Source organism: Podarcis filfolensis, assembly GCF_964270895.1.
Source record: "Podarcis filfolensis genome assembly, chromosome: 12".
NCBI classification, from domain to species: Eukaryota; Metazoa; Chordata; class Lepidosauria; order Squamata; family Lacertidae; genus Podarcis; species Podarcis filfolensis.
Genome location: NC_139614.1, coordinates 6,938,399 through 6,962,328, shown reverse-complemented (window position 1 = coordinate 6,962,328; position 23,930 = coordinate 6,938,399). Strand labels below are relative to the sequence as shown.

General features: G+C 43.3%; 1 protein-coding gene across 1 annotated transcript in view; it reads left to right on the top strand.

Annotated features, from left to right (window-relative positions):
- The window catches only part of BMPER (BMP binding endothelial regulator), a 168,126-nt gene that overhangs the window by 110,665 nt on the left and 33,531 nt on the right, over window positions 1-23,930 (top strand). The window contains exons 12-13 of the mRNA XM_083578001.1: window positions 1,803-2,132; window positions 8,548-8,884. Coding sequence (XP_083434127.1) covers window positions 1,803-2,132; window positions 8,548-8,884 — 667 coding nt within the window. The remainder of the gene's footprint in view (window positions 1-1,802; window positions 2,133-8,547; window positions 8,885-23,930) is intronic.

The window sequence follows — 23,930 nt, the reverse complement described above, 5'->3', positions numbered from 1 at the left end:
GCTTAAGCTCCCCCAGCATTAAGTAACTGGAGACAGACACTTCACACCAGGGATGAAGGGAAAGACTTCCTGACCCCAGAGGCTGCACCCAGAAAGATTGGGACCTAATCATCGTTTCCACTTGAAATTAAGCACTGCTTCTTCCCAATTCCTTTGTCCATCCATCCCCTGATGAAAGTTTGGTTACACTCTGAAGTTTCCTTTTGCTGTAAAGGTCCACAGGACAGGACGCCACACAGTGAGGTGTGAGGTAATCCAGCCCACTTCATGTCTAGGACAGATGGACTCAATGTGTGGCCAGCTGGAGGACCAGAGGAGGAGGGCAGGTGCCCTCAGAAACCATACTAAAGGACTATACAGTCGTACCTCGGCTCCAGAACGACTTGGGAGTCGAACATTCTGGCTCCCAAACAATCGAAAACCGGAAGCGGGTGTTCCGGTTTTTGAACATGTTTTATTTTGGAAGCCGAGCGTCCTGCGCAGCTTCCGCTATTGTTTCCAGTGCACCTGCGCAGTGGCGTAGCATGGGTTGTCAGCACCCGGGGCAAGGCAAGTAATTTGCGCCCCCTAACCCGGTAGGGGCAGAGAGCTGCGAGTGCGAGCGCACCCCCCCAGATGTTGCGCCCGGTGCGGCCGGCCCCCCTGCACCCCCCACGCTACGCCACTGCACCTGCACAATTGGAAACCAGTTGGAATCCGTGCCTTGGTTTCCAAACATTTTGGAAGTTGAACGGATTTCCGGAATGGATTCTGTTCAACTTCTGAGGTACGAATGTATAGTAATAAAGACTGAGAAGAGTTGAGGTTTCAGTGCTGCTTCTGTTGATTTTTCTTATTGAATTTTTAGCAGTTCTATTCAATTGCTTCCATTTTTCTGATTTTGAGACTGTCACTTGTAATTTGATTATGGTGATTCATTGGTGTTAAATGTATCAGACAAACGAAAGCCAGGACTTTCCCATGAATTATTTCTTTACTGCTCCAATTCATACAATCAGTTCATTTGGGACATCATAAATTGTTTTTGTTTTTTTAAAGCAGTTCTGGCAGTAATTATTTGAGAGTCTAGGCTACAATCCAGTACAGAATTAAGCATGCTTAAAAGTCCATCTATTTCAGTGGGATCTTCAAATGCACTTAATTCTGTGTTGGGCTGTGGCATTAATAGATTCCATTGCCTTGAATTTCTTCTCTTCCAAAGAATAGCAATGTTTAATCCAGATTGCACAGCACCAGTTACTTTTTCCTTTATTATGTGGCAATGCAGAACTTCTCCTTTACCTTTGTGATGAAACCAACTACACATGGAATGCTGTATATAGTGTTAATTGTCGGTCCTCAATCTTCTACCATTCATTGGATGACACTCAAATTCTAGGATTATGAAAGAGGGAGAAAACCTCCCCTCCAAACAGTCCTATATATTGCCAGAGCTGCAATATACAATTCATGGATTCTACCTCCACTTACCATTTTCTATAGTTGCAACAGTATCCTGGGGATCCTACAGACTGTGGGTGCTGATAATCTATATCATTCCAGGACTTAAGGGCCATTTCATGACGCAGTGCTCGGTTTCTCATTGAGTGTACACTTGAAAGAAAATGCATGGTTTTCATGTCTTCTTTCAAGTGTTTGTCTCATTCACACACAAACACACACTTTTTTTAGATATATGCCTTGGTCACATTGTTTATGAAGTGGCCCAAAATGTTGGAAGGCCATTTGCATTCATTTAATACCTGCTTTTCCCAGCATAACATTTGGTCTTGATGGTGCTTTTGTTTTTCACTCACCTGCAGAGCCTGGAGTTTGCACTGTATTTGGAGACCCCCACTACAACACTTTTGACGGACGGACATTTAACTTTCAGGGAACATGTCAGTACGTTTTGACGAAAGACTGCTCCTCCTCTACCCCGCCCTTCCAGGTGCTGGTGAAGAACGATGCCCGACGGACTCGCTCTTTCTCCTGGACAAAATCTGTAGACCTTGTGCTGGGCAGCAGTACCATCAGCCTCCACCAGCACCTCACAGTGAAGTGGAACGGGACACGGATCTCCCTACCTTACGACACGCCACACTTTCACATTGACTTGGAAGGCTACCTCTTGAAAGTGACAACCAAAGCAGGTGGGGCTACATGAGTGCCCTGGTTCTCAGGGCAAAGTAGTAACACATGTGTGACATGTGGCATATGGATGCTTTTGTTTTGTTTTGGCTCTATAAGCTCTGGTGGTATTTACATTACGTTACATTAGAGTTGTATCCCATTCTTTCAGTATAGAAGCAACACCCAAGGCACCCACAGTAAAATAATAATAAACAATTTAAACCAAGAGCAAGAGGATGCAGGAGATGAACAGATCTCCCCATTTCCCTTCCATGCCAGTTTGGAATGTGATCAGTTTTAGGTCTACTCTGTCCCTGTTCTGGATATTTTTTGTGGAGAGGGGAATTCATCCACACACAAAAAATCACATTTAAATTGGACACATTGATCCCTAAAGTATGCATTTTCCATGCATTCGTCCCCCAAAATACAAATTTGTGGTTTTCAGTGCATTCCCCCTAAAATAAGCATTTTTGCACATATTTTCTGTAAAATAACCATTTGTGTGTGTGTGTTTTCAAAAACTGATAGTATCATAGAATTCAGAGAAATGCAAAATTCAATAGATTACTGTATTCCAAATCACATATAATTTGGACCAGCAAATTAGGTTGGTTGGCTTTAAAATGCAGACTTGAAAAAAATATATATCTTCCATCCTTATATAAAACATCAGAATCAGCATAAGGATGAAGCTGTGCTCTTCATGCATGCCTCAGGAAAAATCCTCAGATAATTTCCTGGGTTCACCTTTTTAAAAAGAATAAAATTTATCAGGATCTGACAAAAGTGTCTATCCACCTCTGATGAACCAATCCATGTCTTACAATCCACAGGCAAAGTTTGTGTAAAATGAACCAAGGAAGCTTTTGCGAACACAAGGTTTCCCTTTCCCATCCCCATCAAATAAATTTGAATTATCAGAAAATTTCTACTTGACGTTTCTCCACCTGATGTCAAGGCTTACAGGCATTTAAACTGGGGATTCCAGGGTATTGGTTGCCTAGTTAATGAACATGGGCAATAAACACAGAATTGACTGCTTTGCCATTGTGGAGTTTGGTTCTTATAAAATGACAGTAACTTTGCCAAGGGAACCTTAGGATTATCATCACAGCCCCAAAAAGCTTCTGAAGCAGCCCCAGGACACAGTTTGAAAACAACTGATCTCAGCTGTAGTTACGGCAAAAGCAGAGATCAGGAATAAGTAAGCACTGTGCCAGAGGGGCTTGTAGAGTAGGGAATGAGTTCAGTAAAACATGTCCAACCCAAACAAACTCAGTAAAACAAAACAAATCCAGAAGGCTTTAGCAAACCCACCAGCCAACATGGCCTGCATGAAAGTTGCTTGCTGAACCAAAAACTGGTGTGATATTGAACCCCAAGTGTGCAAGGAAAGCTGTTTGCTGTGTCTCCCTGAAGTGTGGTGTTCTTGCGTAACATCTGTCTGGGTTTGCTTTCTGCCCAAATGAATTGCTTTTGCAACTGGATCCAGTCTTTTGTGTGCATGTGCATCTTGCATCATTCAAACCTGAAGCATGATTTAATTGGGAAATAGAGAACATCTGGTAGCTACTTTAAAGAAAACAGGTAAATGGGACGGCACAGAAATCTGAGGTTGCTGAATCCTAAAATTTCAAGATGCTTGACTATGTTTCATTAAATAAGTTTTATTTTTATTTTTCAAAGTTTAATCTATGGGTGTCAAATTGAAATGAATTTGAATTTGATGGGCCAACTTTCCACCCACCAGATGGTTAGAAAAAACATCTGCTCATGAACAACAATTCCAGCCTCCTTTTTCAAAAAGCAGCCTGAAGTGCCTGCTTGGGGGCAGATCTACTCATAAGGAAGGAGGCTGATCTACAAGGCTCCTTCCAACTCTATGATTATAAATACCCCGGCCTGCTTCTTTTCAATATGTGGTGCCTCCTTGCCAGACGAAGGTGGCAACTTTCCGCATGATCTAAGAGGCTGGATTGATTTATTCAAAAGCAGCTTTGAATTCCTTGACAAAAGGTGGGGTGTATTTAAAAAATAAATAGATAGATGATAGATGATAGATAGATAGATAGATAGATAGATAGATAGATAAAGGTAAAGGTACCTCTGCCTGTGCGGGCCAGTCGTGTCTGACTCTAGGGTTGCGTGCTCATCTCGCTCTAGAGGCCGTGAGCCGGCGCTGTCCGAAGACACTTCCGGGTCACGTGGCCAGTGTGACGAAGCTGCTCTGGCGAGCCTGCACCAGCGCAGCACACGGAAACGCCGTTTATCTTCCCGCTATAAAGCGGTACCTATTTATCTACTTGCACTTAAGAGTGCTTTTGAACTGCTAGGTGGGCAGGAGCTGGGACCGAACGACGGGAGCTCACCCCACCGTGGGGATCTGAACCACCGGCCATACGATCAGCAAGTCCTAGGCACTGAGGTTTTACCCACAGCGCCACCCGCGTCCCTAGATAGATAGATAGATAGATAACCATCCCCTGTTCATCCCTTCCTCTCCTCCCCCCCCGCCACTCTTAAGAATATAAAAAGGTAAAGGGACCCCTGACCATTAGGTCCAGTCGTGGCCGACTCTGGGGTTGTGGGCTCATCTCGCTTTATTGGCTGAGTGAGCTGGTGTACAGCTTCCGGGTCATGTGGCCAGCATGACTAAGCCGCTTCTGGCAAACCAGAGCAGCGTATGGAAACACCGTTTACCTTCCCACCAGAGCGGTACCTATTAATCTACTTGCACTTTGACATGCTTTCGAACTGCTAGGTTGGCAGGAGCAGGGACCGAGCAACGGGAGCGCACCCCATCGTGGGGATTCGAACCACCGACCTTCTGATCAGCAAGTCCTAGGCTCTGTGGTTTAACCCACAGCGCCACCCGCATCCCTTTAGGAACATAGGAAGCTGCCTTATACTGTGTCTGACCATTGGTGCATCTTGCTCTGTAATGTCTACACTGACTGGCAGTGGCTTTTCAGGGTTCCACTCAGGTTGTCTCTCCCATCCTTACCTGGAGATTCCAGGGATTAAATCTGGGTGCTTCTGCATGCAAAGCAATGCTTGACCACTGACCTACAACCCTTCTCACAGCAGCAGCAAACATATCAAGGAATCCTGGCAGAATATGATATGGCTGGGGGTAAGTGGCAGGTGGGGAAATGGTTAAACGTCACCTCATTCCTCTCCCCCATAAATTATGCCACCTACACTTCTCTAAGTGCTTTTTAAAAAGATGTATGGCAGATAAAAAAGATGTATAGCAGAGACATCACCTTGCCAACAAAGGTCTGTATAGTTAAAGCTATGGTTTTCCCAGTAGTGATGTATGGAAGTGAGAGCTGGACGATAAAGAAGGCTGATCGCCGAAGAATTGATGCTTTTGAATTATGGTGCTGGAGGAGACTCTTGAGAGTCCCATGGACTGCAAGAAGATCAAATCTATCCATTCTTAAGGAAATCAGCCCTGAGTGCTCACTTGAAGGACAGATCCTGAAGGTGAGACTCCAATACTTTGGCCACCTCATGAGAAGAGAAGACTCCCTGGAAAAGACCCTGATGTTGGGAAAGATGGGAGGGCACAAGGAGAAGGGAACAACAGAAGATGAGATGGTTGGATAGTGTTCTCGAAGCTACCAGCATGAGTTTGACCAAACTGCGGGAGGCAGTGGAAGACAGGAGAGAAGAGAGTTTTGGATTTGATATCCCGCTTTATCACTACCCGAAGGAGTCTCAAAGCGGCTAACATTCTCCTTTCCCTTCCTCCCCCACAACAAACACTCTGTGAGGTGAGTGGGGCTGAGAGACTTCAAAGAAGTGTGACTAGCCCAAGGTCACCCAGCAGCTGCATGTGGTGGAGCGGGGAATCGAACCCGGTTCACCAGATTACGAGTCTACCGCTCTTAACCACTACACCACACTGGCGTGCTCTGGTCCATGGGGTCATGAAGAGTCGGACACGACTAAACAACAACAACATGGCAGATATCCTGCTTTCCATACCTTGGCCTTCCACGGTTGATCATTTATATTGCCTCCTTTAACCAAAGGATTGATGTGAAGCATAGTCAACATCTAGAAGGCATTTAAAGGCTATCACAGCATATCCTGCTGAGCCAAGAACTCATACACCTGCTTCTTTGTCCCCTACGAAATAAAACCTCAGCTCTGGGCTTGTTCATCAGAGTCGCAAGATGGGGGGGAAGAATGTTTGTGGCTGTCTGTGGAATGCTCACAAGAGGAGCATTATTCATAAGCTCTAATTAAAAGCATCTTGAGCGTCTCTCTTCACTGCCAGCTGAGTTATGAAATTCCACTGAATTCCTGAGAACCATTCTGGATGCTTTAAATTGACTAAAATGTGATTCTCTTGTTATTCCGGTTGTCTCTTCTCTCAGCTCAGTAAACTACAGCAAGCATCATTGTCTTAGTTTTGGCAGAGATTGGGCAAACATGGCGTGTAATGGTTCACTCAGTAGTGTGTAATTGAAGCATATTACTATCCAGATAATTTCCCCTTTAACTAGAAGGGCTCATATTCCTCACAGTGAATTCCACATCTAATACTTTGCTCCTGGTATTAGTGGCTGCACAAGAGCACACATGCTTAGACTGGGATCTTGCAATACTCGGATAGACAGATACAAAGTCTGCCTTAGTATAAAACATGTTGGCATATTCAAGCCATTTTAAGTTCATATGTTAAGAAAAGCACTGTGAAATATTGGCTATTCAGGGTTTTGGGCACAGGTGTTTCCCAGATCTTTTTTGAAATCTAGCTTATTTCCCTTCTGAGCCAGTTTTGCACAGATTTATGCATATGTATGTTCTGTCTGGGATGCAGTTGGTGCTGTGGCACAGAGCCTAGGACTTGCTGATCAGAAGGTTGGCGGTTCGAATCCCCGCAATGGGGTGAGCTCCCGTTGCTCGGTCCCTGCACCTGCCAACCTAGCAGTTTGAAAGCACCTCAAAGTGCAAGTAGATAAATAGGTACTGCTCCAGCGGAAAGGTAAATAGTGTTTCCGTGCGCTGCTGTGGTTTGCCAGAAGCGGCTTAGTCATGCTGGCCACATGACCCAGAAGCTGTATGCTGGCTCCCTCGGCCAATAAAGCGAGATGAGCCCCGCAAGCCCAGAGTAGGCCACGACTGGACCTAATGGTCAGGGGTCCTTTTACCTTTACTATGTTCTGTCCTGATTCTGCTTTTAAAAATAAATAAATAAATAATATTTTCTCTCAATGTATGCATCTTTAATCACACTCCCTCCGTAAAATAGACATTTTAACATAACTTTTGCTACAAATTTGTGCTGAGAATTTCATCACATAATTTGACCAGTGTGAAATCCAAATAGTACCTGCATTTCAATCCACACATTAATCCAGGAGCAATGCTGGATTCAGGTGCTTGGAGGCCCTGGTGAAATTTCCAAAAGGAGCCAAGATGAGAAAATAAGGCACAAGCTGGTTAAGCAGAATTTGTAGAAACAGTAAAAAGGGGGGGGAAAGTCCTATTCTGTATATCTCCAAATGGGACAGATGTTGCACTTTTTGCCTTCAAATTTGACTAATTATTTTATATTCTAATTCCTATCCAAGAGATTCCTGCATTGCAGAGGGTTGGACTTGATTCCCCTCGGGGTGCCTCCCAGCTGTTCAGTTCAGTGATTCTATGAATGGAGAACTCATCCATTCAGAATAAAAAGAGACATCAAAAATTAAATTCAAACACCGCCTATTCTTCCACATCATTCTGTTGTGTATGCAGACCCAGCCTTAGCTGTCATGCCTGCAAGTGTTAAGGATGTAGCCAAGGCTGAGATGGAGAATTGCCTCTACACTGAGCAACACACAATAGCTATATATCAGAAACAGTGAGGTTTGACTACGGAAAGCCCACAACTTATGTGAGGCTTCCGTTCCAGAGATTGTGCGTAAAGCCAAAATCATGTATGGTCAAAACACATTGGGTGCAATGGCTGGTGGGCTTGCCAGAGTCTTCACCCCCCGGACACACAACCTCTTCCCACCCCCCTTTTAATTAATTAATTAATTAATACTAACATTGACAAGCCTGCATGGCTGAATACACATGTTAAATGCACATGAGCGGGGAGTGTTCTGTATGCCTTCTTTTGGGGGGGCAGCTGGTTCTCACTTTTTAACCTGCCTTATGGTGTGTGTAGGAGGAGCCATAACTCCATGGCAGAACATATGCTTTGAATGCATTAGGTCCCAGTTTCAGGCCCTGGCATTTCCAATTTAAAAGATCTCAGACTAGAAATCCTCCAAACTGGTGCTCTCCAGAGCAGCCAGTGCTAGGCTTGATAGACCAGTGTTCCAGTTCAATATATAATGTTCACATGTATATACACTGATATATATATATACTGTATATACACTGATACAGGTTAGCTTCTTTCCTTCTTGCTTTCTTTTTTAGGCCTGGAAATCTCTTGGGATGGAGACAGCTTTGTGGAAGTCATGGCTCCACCACATCTTAAGGGCAGGCTCTGTGGCCTATGTGGCAACTACAATGGACACAAGAGAGATGACCTGATCGGAGGCGACGGGAATTTCAAGTTTGATGTGGATGACTTTGCCGAGTCGTGGCGTGTGGAGTCAAATGAATTCTGTACTCGCCCTCCAAAGAAACAGTTTCCAGAACTGTGTCAAGGAACAGTGAGAGTAAAACTCCGCGCCCATCGGGAATGCCAGAAACTCAAAGCATGGGATTTTCAGACCTGTCACTCAACTGTCGACTACACTACGTTTTATCGGTAAGCTTAGCAAAGCAGGAATCCACTGAAAATCCACTGGAAATGAAAAAGAGGTTGAGGGGACAGGGTTACACAAGTAGTTAGTAAAGAATGGTAACTATGCTATTTACAACACCTTAAGGCAAAAGAGAGGGGTCATTTCAGTCCACAGTGGGCCAAAATGTATTCTCCTCGTGTCAGTTTTGAATTACTGTTGAGGTATGTGGGACTGAAATTGCAGCCATGCAAATAAGTTAGCCAAGACTGCCAACCCCAAAATACTTTTGCTTAGCAAAGTAGGAAATAAATAAACTTGCCATTAAGCAACAGTCAATTTGCTCTGAGGAAGCTCACACTGGATATTGGCTAGTATGCTATTAAGAGGTTAATAGCAAGGAGTAGTCATCATTGTCAAGGAAACTAATTGACACTGCCTATTAAAGGTAAAGTAGCAAAACTCAACCCCAGATGACATAAAAGAGGTAGAAAGCTTGGCTGATATCTCTCTCAAAAAAATTGTTTATTCTGTAAAGCCATTTGAAGCTAAATAGTATCCTTTTGAAAGGTTCACAATATATTTTCTAAAGGGATTTGTGCCTTCACAGCAAGAAAACGTTGCTATGCATTCTGATAGGTGGAAAAAAGGATTTAATGGTCATTGATGGTGAAGGTTTATAAATGAAAATGGTTTCAAATGATAATGGATAATTTATAGCGGGTTCCCTGAATGATCACCTAGCTGGGATTCTTATTTACCAGAGGGGACCAGACAAGTTGCTATTCACAAGCCTGCCCTGTGAGCATTTGAAACAGATCTGCTTAGTGTGGTTGTACTAATAGCATAATTTGCTCATTTGAGTATAAACCATGAAAAATACTTTTCTGAGATTAGCTTTATCTGCTAGGATGACAAAGGGAAAAATCAAATCTAGGTTCATCTAAGTCCATGGAAATGTTAACACATTTCTTCATCCAAACTATGAGGACATCACTTTCTGTTTCTTGTTCAGCACGTATGTAGCCATCTTCCAGCAAATATACAACTTTTTTATTTCATTTGATTTTGGCTGGTGTGAAAGATAAAGGCGTATTGATTTTGGACTGCACAAAGGTGGGTAGAAGTAACTGTGCTTCAGAGTTTACACATCTGTCACGACTGTGCTGACATTTCTCCAATGTTTTCTGCAGTGAAGGAAATGAAAGGTAGATGAACATCTCTAAACCCAAAGTGAATATATACTAAGAGTTGTGTACAGTGCTTACTGTTATTAGTCTGTTTCCCCCCACTTTATGTCACATTTACTGCTTGTTATTTTGGTGTAGACAAGGGATATACGTATGATTGCCATAAAGAGTGTGTTGACTGCACAAAGTGCATTGCACTTCTGGCTGCTAAACGGCATCTGTGGAAATTCATGTGTGTTATTACACCCTAATGGCTTCGCCCCAAACAAGCCTTGATGAAGTCTTCACAGATACTGCCAACAGCATGGGAGTTGCTTGCACATGATGTGATCCCACCTGTGAATAGCATGATCATATAGACAGACCCCTTTCCCCCACCTACATGGCTTCTCCCCAAGCAGCTGGAATTCAATTGGATGGAAAATGCATAATTTGGGTGGTTGGCCTCACTCACGTAATCTACACAAAGGCCACTGCACCGTGGGTTCACAACACACAGAAGCAATTCTTAAACTTCAGACTGTGATAGTGCAGAAGACTGTAGCCTTTTGGAGTTCACCGATTGGGTCTGCGTTGCTCCGGGACAGGAGGAAGGAAGTCAAAATGACACCGAGTTGGTTCAAAGAAAGAGTTTATTCTGCTCTCCGGATAGCAGAAGGCACTTGCTTGGTGAGTCCACAGCAAGTCCAAAGAAATGACAAGTTTCATGCAGTATATATACCCTCCAGGCATCCTCTCCCCCTTCCCCAGCCACGTCAACTTGTATACGCAGGTTGACATCACATATGTTCCTGCTCTGGTACTCTCAACCATAAAAGGATCTTCCTTCCTGTACTTCTGACCATAAAAGGATCTTCCTCTTCCTACTCTTATCTGGGAAGACGCCATAATCTCCGGGAACACGCCTCGGACATTGGTCTTGTGCGTATTTTGTGGTCAGCACATAAGATAAAGTTCTGACGTGTTTTCTTTGTTCCCCTGGAGAGCCACGGCCATCCCTTGCCGTGACTGATAAAGGAGAGAACTGTTTATGCAGTTGTGTCCTTATTATGGTTTTGCTCAACAGTTCAAGTTTTACGCATTTAAAAGTGCTCTCTTTTGAAAGAACAAAAGGGGGGGTTGAGTCAGTTTTTAAACTTACTACACAGAAACCCATTCCTTCAACTGGAGAGCTGAAACATGTGCAAAGGATAATAATAATAATAATAATAATAATAATAATAATAATAATAATAATAATTTATTTGCACCCCGCCCATCTGGCTGGGTTTCCCCAGCCACTCTGGGCGGCTTCCACAGAGACCAAAAATACACTAAAATGTCACACATTAAAAACTTCCCTGAACAGGGCTGCCTTAAGATGTCTTCTGAATGTCAGGTAGTTGTTTATCACTTTGACATCTGATGGGAGGGCGTTCCACAGGGCGGGCGCCACTACCGAGAAGGCCCTCTGCCTGGTTCCCTGGATGAGATTAATACCACAATATATTATATACTGAACCTGAAGCAATGCTGAAATATAGTCGAAAAAAGAAGAAAGGGTATTTTGTTGCACTTGTGGTATTTTGTTTTCCTCTGTTGTGCTAGATCAACAAAGAGCATTAGGAATGCTTAGGAGAACTGTTGCCTGTATTTCGGCAATAGTTTAAATTTTACTTCTGCCATTTTTCACAGGTAAGTGATGAAAACTGGAAATGAGGACCAGGTACGGAGGAATCAGGCTTTATTTCATCAAGCACAGCATCTGCCTTTTTCTTTCCGTAATGGGGAGTTCCCCCTATTTCCTCTTCTTAAGGTTCTTATGATTAATTTAGTGTACTAAATTTCTTGACACCAGGAACAAAAGTGATTTATATCTTGGCAAAGGCAGATACCAAACATCACAGCAAAAAATGATGTGCAAAGGTTACCGTAGCTAGTTTCCTCTTTCCACAATAGAAAATAAAATTGCACGTGGCCAGAATTTTTGTAAAGGTTATGTCTTCTGAAGATTAGGTGCTTTACTTCAAAGAGCACACTGTTGCTAAACCATTTATGACTTTAAAAACAAAAATCCAGGCCCTGCTTGATCAGAAGAAGGTCCATATTACCCAGCATCCTGTTATCCACAGTCAGTGCCGGATTTGTTGTTGTTGTTGTTGTTTAGTCGTTTAGTCATGTCCGACTCTTCGTGACCCCCTGGACCAGAGCACGCCAGGCACTCCTGTCTTCCACTGCCTCCCGCAGTTTGGTCAAACTCATGTTAGTAGCTTCGAGAACACTGTCCAACCATCTCGTCCTCTGTCGTCCCCTTCTCCTTGTGCCCTCCATCTTTCCCAACATCAGGGTCTTTTCCAGGGAGTCTTCTCTTCTCATGAGGTGGCCAAAGTATTGGCGCCTCAGCTTCAGGATCTGTCCTTCCAGTGAGCACTCAGGGCTGATTTCCTTAAGAATGGATGCGTTTGATCTTCTTGCAGTCCATGGGACTCTCAAGAGTCTCCTCCAGCACCATAATTCAAAAGCATCAATTCTTCGGCAATCAGCCTTCTTTATGGTCCAGCTCTCACTTCCATACATCACTACTGGGAAAACCATAGCTTTAACTATACGGACCTTTGTTGGCAAGGTGATGCCTCTTCCTAAAATGGTTAAAAAGTGCAGGTTTGCACTTTTGGACCACAAACTTTATAGATGATGTGCAATTGTATTGTGTGAAAATGAGGTGAGCATCCTTGCCCTGCTGCGGGTTGATTTTTGGAGGTTGAGTTGTTCTGCAGATTTAATGTGTTATGAAAGAAGGAACATTCTGTAGATTGCAGGATTGTTGGCAAGCCCGTTGCTTTCTTTCCATTCCAATGTTTTCTGTTTGAAACCTGAGCAGAAACACTGAGCCATTTTTATCCAGATCATCAACACTCTCTTAATTTTCACTACAGTGCTTTTTAAGAGATCTATTGTTGATAAGTTTTCTGAGAAATATATCTGTGCGAGAACATTTAAAATTATGATACGTTCTGAAATACCAAAAAAGGCAATCAACCAAGCATTTCAGCCATCTTCTGACATTGTGTTAACAATGCAATTTGTGTGATGACATCTTAACTTCAGTTTTAAGATTCTTTTCTTGACTTGTGATTTATTCCCTATTTAGGAATCCAAAGCATACAGCAACACCGCTATTTGGGTTAACTTTTATGTATGCAAAACTAAAATTTTGAGTTGCAGGTTGTTTGAAAAGTGCCCAAGGAACAGTGGCACCATGTAAGGAAAAGGTACAGCTTTTAGTTCCTTTTCAAACTATAACCAGTGATTGCATTACAAGTTTAGACTCCCCTTTACTTTCTGCTCATTATTCTATTTAGCAAGAGCGTCCTTATTAGACTACTTTTAAGGTCATGGTGTGGGTTCCCTACCTACCTCCTCCTGTATGTGCTGTTCCACTTCCTGTCAGGTATATTCATGAGCAGATCTACCCCACAGGAAATCTACTTGCTTGATGGTGAGCCAGTAACAACTAAATGCAGACCATATTTTATCAGTAACCTGAACATGCACGGCTGTGTCTATATGACTCTGTCCACAGACAAAGTCTCTCTGCAAATGGTATTTTCTGGACATATTGCCAAAGGTAACACCTTCAGACTTGCTAGCACGTACTCCCTGTGTTGATTCGGGTTGGTCAGGTGGTAGAGTCACCACTGGCAGAGCATACTCCTATGATGACACCATACACAGTTGTGACTTGTGACAGTTGCACACGCTCCACGGTGCTGTGGGATCAGACTACAGGGAAGTGCTCGTCCACTGATAGGTTAATGTGTAGGAAATGGGTGTGCAAAATTCTAGTACAAGTTGTTAGCAAAGGGGGGGGCGGAGTGGGCCACAAGCGGAAGGTAGCCTGAATGTTTGAAACTTCCCTCAATAATTTTTTGAATTTCATTGTTAAAATTAAATATTTTGTTATTTTGTCAGATTTTTGTGAAACAGAATTTACAAGAGGTTCCATAAGTACTGTCTTTTATGCTGATATAATGTCTCCATATTCAAATGCTGAAATTTTAGTCTTTCATATACCTGTTTATGTGCCTTATGGCAATGCTCCAGTTAATGTGACTGCAACAGTTAGTCCCAAATTAAGAAATCTAAATGAGACTTTATGTGTAACAGTCTCTTGTTAAGGTGTCCCACCAATGGAGGTATTTTTCTTTTTTCTGAAATCAGTCACAGGCTGCCAAGAACCCATTAATTACAATGGTTAAATAGTATGTTCATTGGCATAGAAGAAAGTCACATACCTTGTTTTTTTAAAAGGTGTATTGCTTTTTAATCACCTCCATCCAGACATAGAAAAGTAAAAGCTGATAGGCAACGTGGTAGTTGGCCTCATTTAATGTAATCAGTTTTTGAAGCACATTTGGTATGATGCAAATGCAATTAATTTATCTGTCTTAAATAATCCTGTGTAACAAGAGAAACACTGTTAGAAAAAGAGGCCACTGTGGAAAAATAACTAACATTTAAGTATGCATGGATGGAGACATACAACGTTTCCACTAATCTAGAAAATATTCAGACTAAAACTAAGCAGGAAGATCTGGAATATGCCCTAGCCTTTTGAGAGGAACACAATAATGCAGGGCGTTCCCCCTTGATTCTGCCTTACCCTCTGTGCCCCAAACATAACCTGACTGACACCTGGGGTGCACATGCAAGTCTACAGCCAATCCTGAGCACAGGATAGAAGTAATTCCCATTGAATTTAGAGAAGCTTAGTCACAGAGACCTTCATATAAGATTGGTAATTCAGACTCATGCGAGTGAAGTAGAATTTGCTTTATGCAACTCTTTATCTGTGGTACCTTCAAGATATGGAGTGTATTAAATACCTAGGAATCTATGTAATAATAATAATAATAATTAATAATGATTTATTTATACCCCGTCCATCTGGCTGGGTTTTCCCAGCCACTCTGGGTGGCTCTCAGCGGAATAGTAAAACACAATAAAACATCAAACATTAAAAACTTCCCTAAACAGGGCTGCCTTCAGATGTATTCTAAATGCACAACAGCATTAAGGGTGTGTGTGTGTGTCTTTTTTACATAACATTTAGCTACCACCCCTACAACTTCTACAGTTTGGTTCTGTGATTCCACAGTACTGCTCACAGAGACTATTTATAATTACTTCTTGCTTAAAAACTTTCCTTAGTATTATTTTCTACAACTTTGAACACAGTCACAGATGTTTTCAACCACCCAACAACACCATTGGCGCTTGTGCTTGCCAGTTAGGTGATATCAGGGCTCAACTCAGATTAGTATTTTTCAGACTATCCATGAATATCTGCCAATTATAAGGTATTTCATACAGTACAGAGAACTATACTTGTCTGTTTTATAGAAGTACCCCAGGAACCTTGAAGTTGGAGGAAACCCACTGCCCCCCCTTTGTGTTTGTGGTTATTACAGCTGTAAAACATTGAAACTATGCCAGAGGATTCACAGATGTCTCTTTCCCCATTGAGATACTGGGACTGGGATGCTGAGAAGGAGGGTGTGCGGGTTGGACATCAGATTCTGACAAGACCGCAGCGCTGGACAGACATCACTCACCTGGGACTCCCAGTGGCTTCCTTCCAGTCTAGGAATGGCGTATCTCCCCTGTGACCCACTTTATGCTCTCCCTCTTTGGGAAGCTAATGATTTTTGCTGTTGCTCTTCAGGAGCTGGGAAAGAATTTATAGGGAAACCAGATGAAGAAGCATACTATTTTGTAATTAGAACTTAGAAGTTCTTCTTGGTTAGAAAAGATGGCATGTCAGGAATGCTCCTTTTGGTCCCCCCTAATTATACAATGGTACCATGTTTCTATATTAAGTAGATATGGTTTCTTAGCAGGAACACACAATTCTCTCTCTAGTTATACTGCGTGCTTGTTATTTTTATCCAGCAGAAATCCCTAGCTTTTTGGTTCATTACTCGAGTCACTGAAATCTGAGTCTGATGTTTCATAAGCATCTGCTGCCCCTCCCTGTCTGAAGAATGTGCCTGCAATTCAGAGGGTCATTTGGGTAGGTCCCTATAGGCATGGGGAAAATGCTTTTAGAAAGGTTTGGGCAACCAGATCAAGGGGGAATAGGTATTTCTTTAGGTGCCTGCATGCAGTTGAACCCTCAGAAGCATTCCCTACCTTCCTTCTAAATTGCCATTGCCTGTCACGTAGATACACTTCCAGCAAGATTCATGGTCATGGTGGCTTTCTCTACTCCCTTCTCATGCATCAGGCCAGGCTTCCCCAACCTGGTGCCCTCCAGATGTTTTGGACTCCCAACTTCCATCATCCTTTGCCAGTAACAGCCTAAGTTGGTTTAAATTATAGCCCATTGAAATCAATGCAACAAGTTAGCTATACTTAAGTCCCATTGATTTCATTGAACACTAAGTGCAATATTATTATTATTATTATTATTATTATTATTATTATTATTATTATATCCCACCCATCTGGCTGGGTTTCCCCAGCCACTTTGGGCTTCTTCCAACACATATAAAAACATAATAAAACATCAGGCATTAAAAACTTCCCGACACAGGGCTAACCAACTTAGTATGGATCCAGTCCTTTGCTTGTGATGCTTGCATTAAAGTCCTATTTATTACTAGCAGTTGCTAGAGCAATTATCAGTTTAAAAAAAAACAGAAAACCCTACTTTACAGTTCTTTACACTACTTTACCCTCACTTGCCTAAGTAGACTAGGGCAGAGGTTCATAACATGCCACAGAATCATAGAATCTATAGAGTTGGTAGGCACCCAGGGGTCATCTAGTCCAAGCCCCTGCAATGCAAGAATCTTGGCTAAAGCATGCATGACAGATGGCCATCCAACCTCCAAGGAAAGAGGTGCCCAAAACTACTCAGTGTCATGGCTGAGAAAGGATTTGAAGTCTCAAAACTTTTTTGTGAGCCAGTGTGGTGTAGTGGTTAAGAGCAGAGGACTCATAATCTGGGGAACCGTGTTCGCGTCTCCGCTCCTCCACATGCAGCTGCTGGGTGACCTTGGGCCAGTCACACTTCCCTGAAGTTTCTCAGCCCCACTCACCTCACAGAGTGTTTGTTGTGGGGGAGGAAGGGAAAGGAGAATGTTAGCCGCTTTGAGACTCCTTTGGGGAGTGATAAAGTGGGATATCAAATCCAAACTCCAGTTCTGGGCACCACAGTTCAAGAAGGACACTGACAAACTGGAACGTGTCCAGAGGAGGGCAACCAAAATGGTCAAAGGCCTGGAAACGATGCCTTATGAGGAACGGCTAAGGGAGCTGGGCATGTTTAGCCTGGAGAAGAGGAGGTTAAGGGGTGATATGATAGCCATGTTCAAATATATAAAAGGATGTCACATAGAGGAGGAAGAAAGGTTGTTTTCTGCTGCTCCAGAGAAGCGGACACGGAGCAATGGATCCAAACTACAAGAAAGAAGATTCCACCTAAACATTAGGAAGAACTTCCTGACAGTAAGAGCTGTTCGACAGTGGAATTTGCTGCCAAGGAGTGTGGTGGAGTCTCCTTCTTTGGAGGTCTTTAAGTAGAGGCTTGACAACCATATGTCAGGAGTGCTCTGATGGTGTTTCCTGCTTGGCAGGGGGTTGGACTCGATGGCCCTTGTGGTCTCTTCCAACTCTATGATTCTATGATTCTATGATTCTTCTTTTACAAAGCAGTGGCTATCTCTAGTCTCCAAGAAAACAGATGAGCTCGCAGCCTCATTAGGACCAGGAGTCCCTGCTTCCAGAAGGCAATAGTTATATACTCTCCAAGAACACTGTAGCAGTCACGTAGATTTCAGTTGGAGCATATTGCACTCTGTCAATTACACCTAATCTTGACTGTAGTCCAGGGCTTCTTCAAACTGGTGTTCTCCAGATGTTGTTCAGCTACAGTTCCCATCATACCTGAGCTTTAGCCATGCTTGCTAGGGCTGTTGGGAATTTTTGTCCAAAACATCTGGCGGGAACCAGGTTGGAGAAGGCTTCTTTCATCCTTAGGGAAACACGGCATTGGCAACAGAGTGCTAAGTAGCACACACACTCCCCCCTTCCCATTGTGAGTAGATCACCAGGGCTTTTTCGTTTGGCTACACACAAAATCAGGGTAAAAACACCCACACTGACTACATACAAAGCCCCCTCTAAACTACATCACAAAACAACACATTATTATACCTTATCATTTCTTCTTTTAAAAAACAAAGGAACTTTCACTCCAGGTAAGCAGATTAGCAAGCATTTTTTAGAGCACTCCACTAAGTGGCAGACTTCCTAATGTCTATGCAAAAAGGTTGCAGCATTTTAGAGAAAATGAGAGTAAGAAGCAACATGACATAAGTTTTAACAAAATTATGCATGGCATGGAGAACGTGGGTGAAGTTTTTCTGCTTCCCTCAGCGCTAGAATTTGTGAATATCTAATGAAACTGAATGTTGGAGGTTTGGGGACAGACAAAAGAAATAGTTTCTCTACATGATGGACTTCACTCCTGATGGCCACCAATTTAGATGGCTTTAAAAGAGGATTAGACAAATTCATACAGGTAAAAGCTATCAGTGGCTACTGGCCAGTGATGGCTATGCTCTGCCCTCACAGTTGGAGGCTGTAGGTTTCTGAATACCATTTCCTGGAAACCAAAAGTGAGGAATAATAATAATAATAATAATAATAATAATAATAATAATAATAATTTATTATTATTTGTACCCCTCCCATCTGGCTGGGTTTCCCCAGCAACTTTGGGCAGCTTCCCACAAAGATTAAAAATACATTAAAATGTCACACATTAAAAACTTCCCTAAACAGGGCTGCCTTCAGATGTCTTCTAAATGTCAGGTAGTTATTTATTTCTTTGACATCTGATGGGAGGGCATTCCACAGGGGGGCGCCACTACCAAGAAGGCCCTCTGCCTGGTTCCCAGTAGCTTTGCTTCTTGCAGTGAGGGAACCACCAGAAGGCCCTCGGTGCTGGACCTCAGAGTCTGGACAGAACGATGGGGGTGGCGACACTCCTTCAGGTATACTGGGCTGAGGCCATTTAGGGCTTTAAAGGTCACCAACACTTTGAATTGTGCTCAGAAACGTACTGGGAGCCAATGTAGGTCTTTCAAGACCGGTGTTATGTGGTCTCGGCAGCCGCCCCCAGTCACCAGTCTAGCTGCCGCATTCTGGATTAGTTGTAGTTTCCGAGTCACCTTCAAAGGTAGCCGCACGTAAAAGGTGTTATTGCATCCTGCTAGCAGGTTCCCCACAGGTTCCTCCCCACGAGAACAAGATGTTGGACTAGACAGGCCATTGGCTTGACCCAGCAAACTCTTCTTATGTTCTTAAGTTCTTAATGCCTAATCTGTTCTGTGCTTGTCCCATTTTTAGGTGCACACTTAAACATCTTAGGTATACACCTGAAAATGTAACGTGTAACTGAACTGCAGTAGAATTCAAATATATCTTCCCAAATAAGAACATGGTAAACAGCTTATATCTGCTCATTTGCTTTTTCTGTGGGCTGCTGCTGGCTTTCAGATTCATAGGGCCTGAGGGGAGATTTTTCCTTCATGACCTGACTGATTGGATTTGAAGATTCAGTGACTAAACAGAAGAAGAGTGTGTTGGTATGACTGGGTTTACACTTCAGCCTATACTGACTGTAGGGAATCGCTGTTGTTAAACTCCAGACCTCTGTGATTTTGCCAGAGTGGTTCTTCAGCCCTTAAATAAATGTTGTGTACTCTGGGTATGTCTGCCTGTGTATTGGAGAAGCTAAGGGACTGAGAGATAGCTTTCTTTGTTTTCTCATTTAAGCTTTACAACCAAAAACAGCTGAAGCACCATTTGGGAAACGGATTTATATGAATTCCTCTTACTGGAAATGTTTATACTTTCTTCCTGAGAAATAGCCCAAGTGTCTTGATATTATAGCATAAGCTTCAAATCTGTACAAGTTGGAAGGAAATGGAAGGGAAGAGAGTACCTTTGCAGAGAACCTTAGCGTATCATTCCCTGTGAAGAAGTTTTGAAAAATGCCTGCCATGTAGTTGGATCTCTTTCCAAGGCAAATATATATCTTTCAGAAATATTGCTGCAGACTACAGAGTTAAATACCTTTTGGGGCATTGGAGAGAGATGGGGATTACTTAGCGGCATTTGGGGAGGATGGAGGCAAAAGAAAAATCACATAGGATCAACTTAAACATTATGATTTTTTACTAAGTGACTCTTGGAAGCTGTTGGTAATCCCTGATTGATCTTTTTCAGACTTAACTTATTGTTAGGTCAGTTCAATTCTCTGGTAGGGAATTTAAAAGAAGAAGAACATACTCTGTCTGAAATAAAATACGTATCGAGTGTGCCAAATGATGGAATTAAGGCACAAAATACAGGAAATCCTTCTTAGAATTATTGATGACTAAGCTACTTAGCTTGACGTTATTGATAGAAATAAATAAATATTACATTGAGTTTCTTCCCAAATGTGTGCCCTGTTTCACTTCCAGATACACCATTAGGGATACGGCCTTCCAACCCCCAACTCCCGTTGCAGCTCCCCCCCCCCCCCGCTGCCCCTGTCTCTGACTTAAACTTACATTGCAGGAGGGTGAGGAAAATTCAGTGCTGCGCGTCCATTAGTCCCTTGATGTTACCTCAACTTTTTGGCAGCTTCCAAAGCCACCAGGGACTGGAATAAAAATAGTTCCCATAGTTCCTGACACTCGGAGCAAACTGACCCTGAGGCAGTTTGGATGTTCTGCCGAATAGTGAGGAGAATTTTTCCATTCATCTAATTCTGGTGAGAAATAAGAGTCTCAAGAAGAGTGGTAAAATTCCTCCCATTGGAAGCTACATAACAGCAGCTTACCTTCTGATTACATTAGCACCATGGTAACTTATAACTTGGGACGCGGGTGGTGCTGTGGTGTAAACCACTGAGCCTTGGGCTTGCTGATCAGAAGGTCGGCGGTTCAAATCCCTGTGACAGGGTGCGTTCCCATTGTTCGGTCCCTACTCCTGCCAACCTAGCAGTTCGAAAGCACGTCAAAGTGCAAGTAGATAAATAGGTACCGCTCCGGTGAGAAGGTAAATAGCGTTTCCGTGCGTTGCTCTGGTTCGCCAGAAGCGGCTTAGTCATGCTGGCCACATGACCCGGAAGCTGTACGCCGGCTCCCTCGGCCAATAAAGCGAGATGAGCGCCGCAACCCCAGAGTCGGCCACTACTGGACCTAATGCTCAGGGGTCCCTTTACCTAACTTATAACTTGGGACGCAGGTGGCGCTGTGGTGTAAACCACCAAGCCTTGGGCTTACTGATCAGAAGGTCGGAGCTTCGAATCCCCGCGATGGGGTAAGCTCCCATTGTTCGGTCCCAGCTCCTGCCAACCTAGCAGTTCGAAAGCACATCAAAGTCCAAGTAGATAAATAAGTACTGCTCCGGCAGGAAGGTAAACGGCGTTTCCGTAAGCTGCTCTGGTTTTGCAAGAAGCGGCTTAGTCATGCTGGTCACATGACCCAGAAAAACTGTCTGCGGACAAACGTCCGCTCCCTCGGCCAGTAAAGCGAGATGAGCGCCGCAACCCCAGAGTCGTTCGCGACTGGACTTAACTTTCAGGGGTCCTTTACCTTTAATTTTTGACTTAGGAAAGACTGAAGTTGTTACGGGGAGCCATGGCATGATGTCATGGGAATTGTGTCTGGTGGTGTCGCACAGGTTTCCATCTTGTCCTCCATACTGTTGTCATTGGGAGGTTTGGAGTGAAGAATTGTCAATATACACATGGCACCCACTCTATCTTTGTCCATCTGAACTGAGAGAGGCTAAAATAAAATGAAGCCAAATCCTGAGAAGACAATAGTGTTACGTGTTCCGAGTTCTCATGTCTGGGAGATGTGGAGACACCCTGCTCTGTACAGGGCTACACTCCCTTGGAAGCAGCAGATATTCTTGGTTTTTTGGCCATAACTCATAGCAGAGTAAGATTGTCTTCCATAAACACGGTTTTAACAATGAGTCCGTAAGTTACTGTGGAGACCAATTCTGGATCCACACGTCCTTCCACGGTGGGGACATTGGTTTCCAGGTGGGAGTTGATCACGGTGTGGATTTGTCAAGCGTGCCTTCCTCTTAGCACATTTCTCCCTTGTGTCCTGAGTTTGAGTGTCTTCAAAGCCCATGACACCTCTGGTAAAGGCTGTTCTCCAGCTGGAGCGCTTGAAGGCCAGTGTTTCCCAGTTGTTGGTGTTTATACTACATTTTTTTAGATTTGCCTTGAGACAGTCTTTAAACCTCTTTTGTTGACCACCATCATAACGCTTTCCATTTTTAAGTTCGGAACAGAGTAGTTGCTTTGGAAGACGATCATCAGGCATCCGCACAACATGACCAGTCCAATGAAGTTGATGTTGAAGAATCATTGCTTCAACACTGGTGATCTTTGCTTCTTCCAGTACACTGATATTAGTTCGCCTGTCTTCCCAAGTGATGTGTAAAAATTTTCAGAGATACCCTTAATGGAATCTTTCGAGGAGTTGGAGATGGTGTTTATAAGTGGTCCATGCTTCACAAGCATATAATAAGGTTGGTAGTACAATAGCTTTGTAAACAAGCATTTGTGAATGTCCCGATCCTCAAACACTCTGCTTGCAGGTCAACAGCTTGCAGGTGTCCCCATTATCAGCAAAGTCAGTGGAGGCTCAGGTGGTCTCAGTGGCTGGGAGTGCCTTTTACCAGCTCTTGAACGTTTCCCCATCAGCAGCTCCTTTTGGACAAAAAATACTTGGTTGCTGTGCTCCATGCTGTGATAACTTACAGATTGGCTTTTTGCAGTGTTCTGTATATGGTGCTGCCCTTGAAGATGACTTGGAAATTTCAGTTACTCCAAAATGCAGCAGCTAGGGTTGTTGTTGTTGTTAATTTAATTTCTATACTGTTCTTCATCTGAGGATTACAGGTGGTTGACATTATAAAACCACAAAACCACATAATGTACATAATATAAAAACAAACAAAAACAATACCCCCATCACTCAGTTTGAAAAGGCCATAGAGTGTTTAATTCGCCAAAGGGGTAGGTTTTTGATTGGTGCCTAAAGATATGGAATGAAGGAGCCAGGCGAGCCTCCCTGGAGAGAACATTCCACAAGTGGGAAGCCACCAAAGAAAAGGGCCACTCTCCTGTTGCCACCCAGCACAAAGAAGAGCCTCAGATGATGGTAGCAGGGTCTGGGTCGGTTCATATTGAGAGAGGTGGTCCTTGAGGTATTGCAGTTCCATTTAGGTCTCACGGAAGTGTTATAAAACAGCTGCATTAGTTGCTAGTTGTGGCGTTCGCCCGTTCTTTTGGAATGCCTGTACAGGGGGAGAGAAAGAGTTAATAGGTAGACCAATAGAAAAGCCAGAGGCGGAGCCTACCTGTTTATAAAAAGGGCTTAGACAGAGGTTTAGACGGTTGGTTGGTTGGTTGGTAAGAAGCAGTTGGGAAAGCAGTTGGCAGACAGATGGAAATAGAGAGACAGTGTGAGGGGAGGTAAAAGAGTTAGAGACTGGACAAAATAAGACTAAGAGGGTAAAGGGTAACAGCGTTTCGAATGCATTTAAAGTTTATTTGTGTTTGCAATAAACTACACTCTTTGTTGTTAACTTGAGAACCTGACTGAGGCTAAGTGATTTACCGGGGAGAACCTGGTTGGTGGCAGCGGATTAGTGGTGTATTAGACGACCGGGGGGTCCATACGAACGCCACACTAGTTCATTTCTAGATCCAATTCAAGGTGCTCACGTAAGTGTTTTAAGCCCAAAATGACTTGGGCACCAAATATCTGAAAGACCCCTTCCTTCCTACAGACCTCTTGGGTGTTAAGATCAGCAG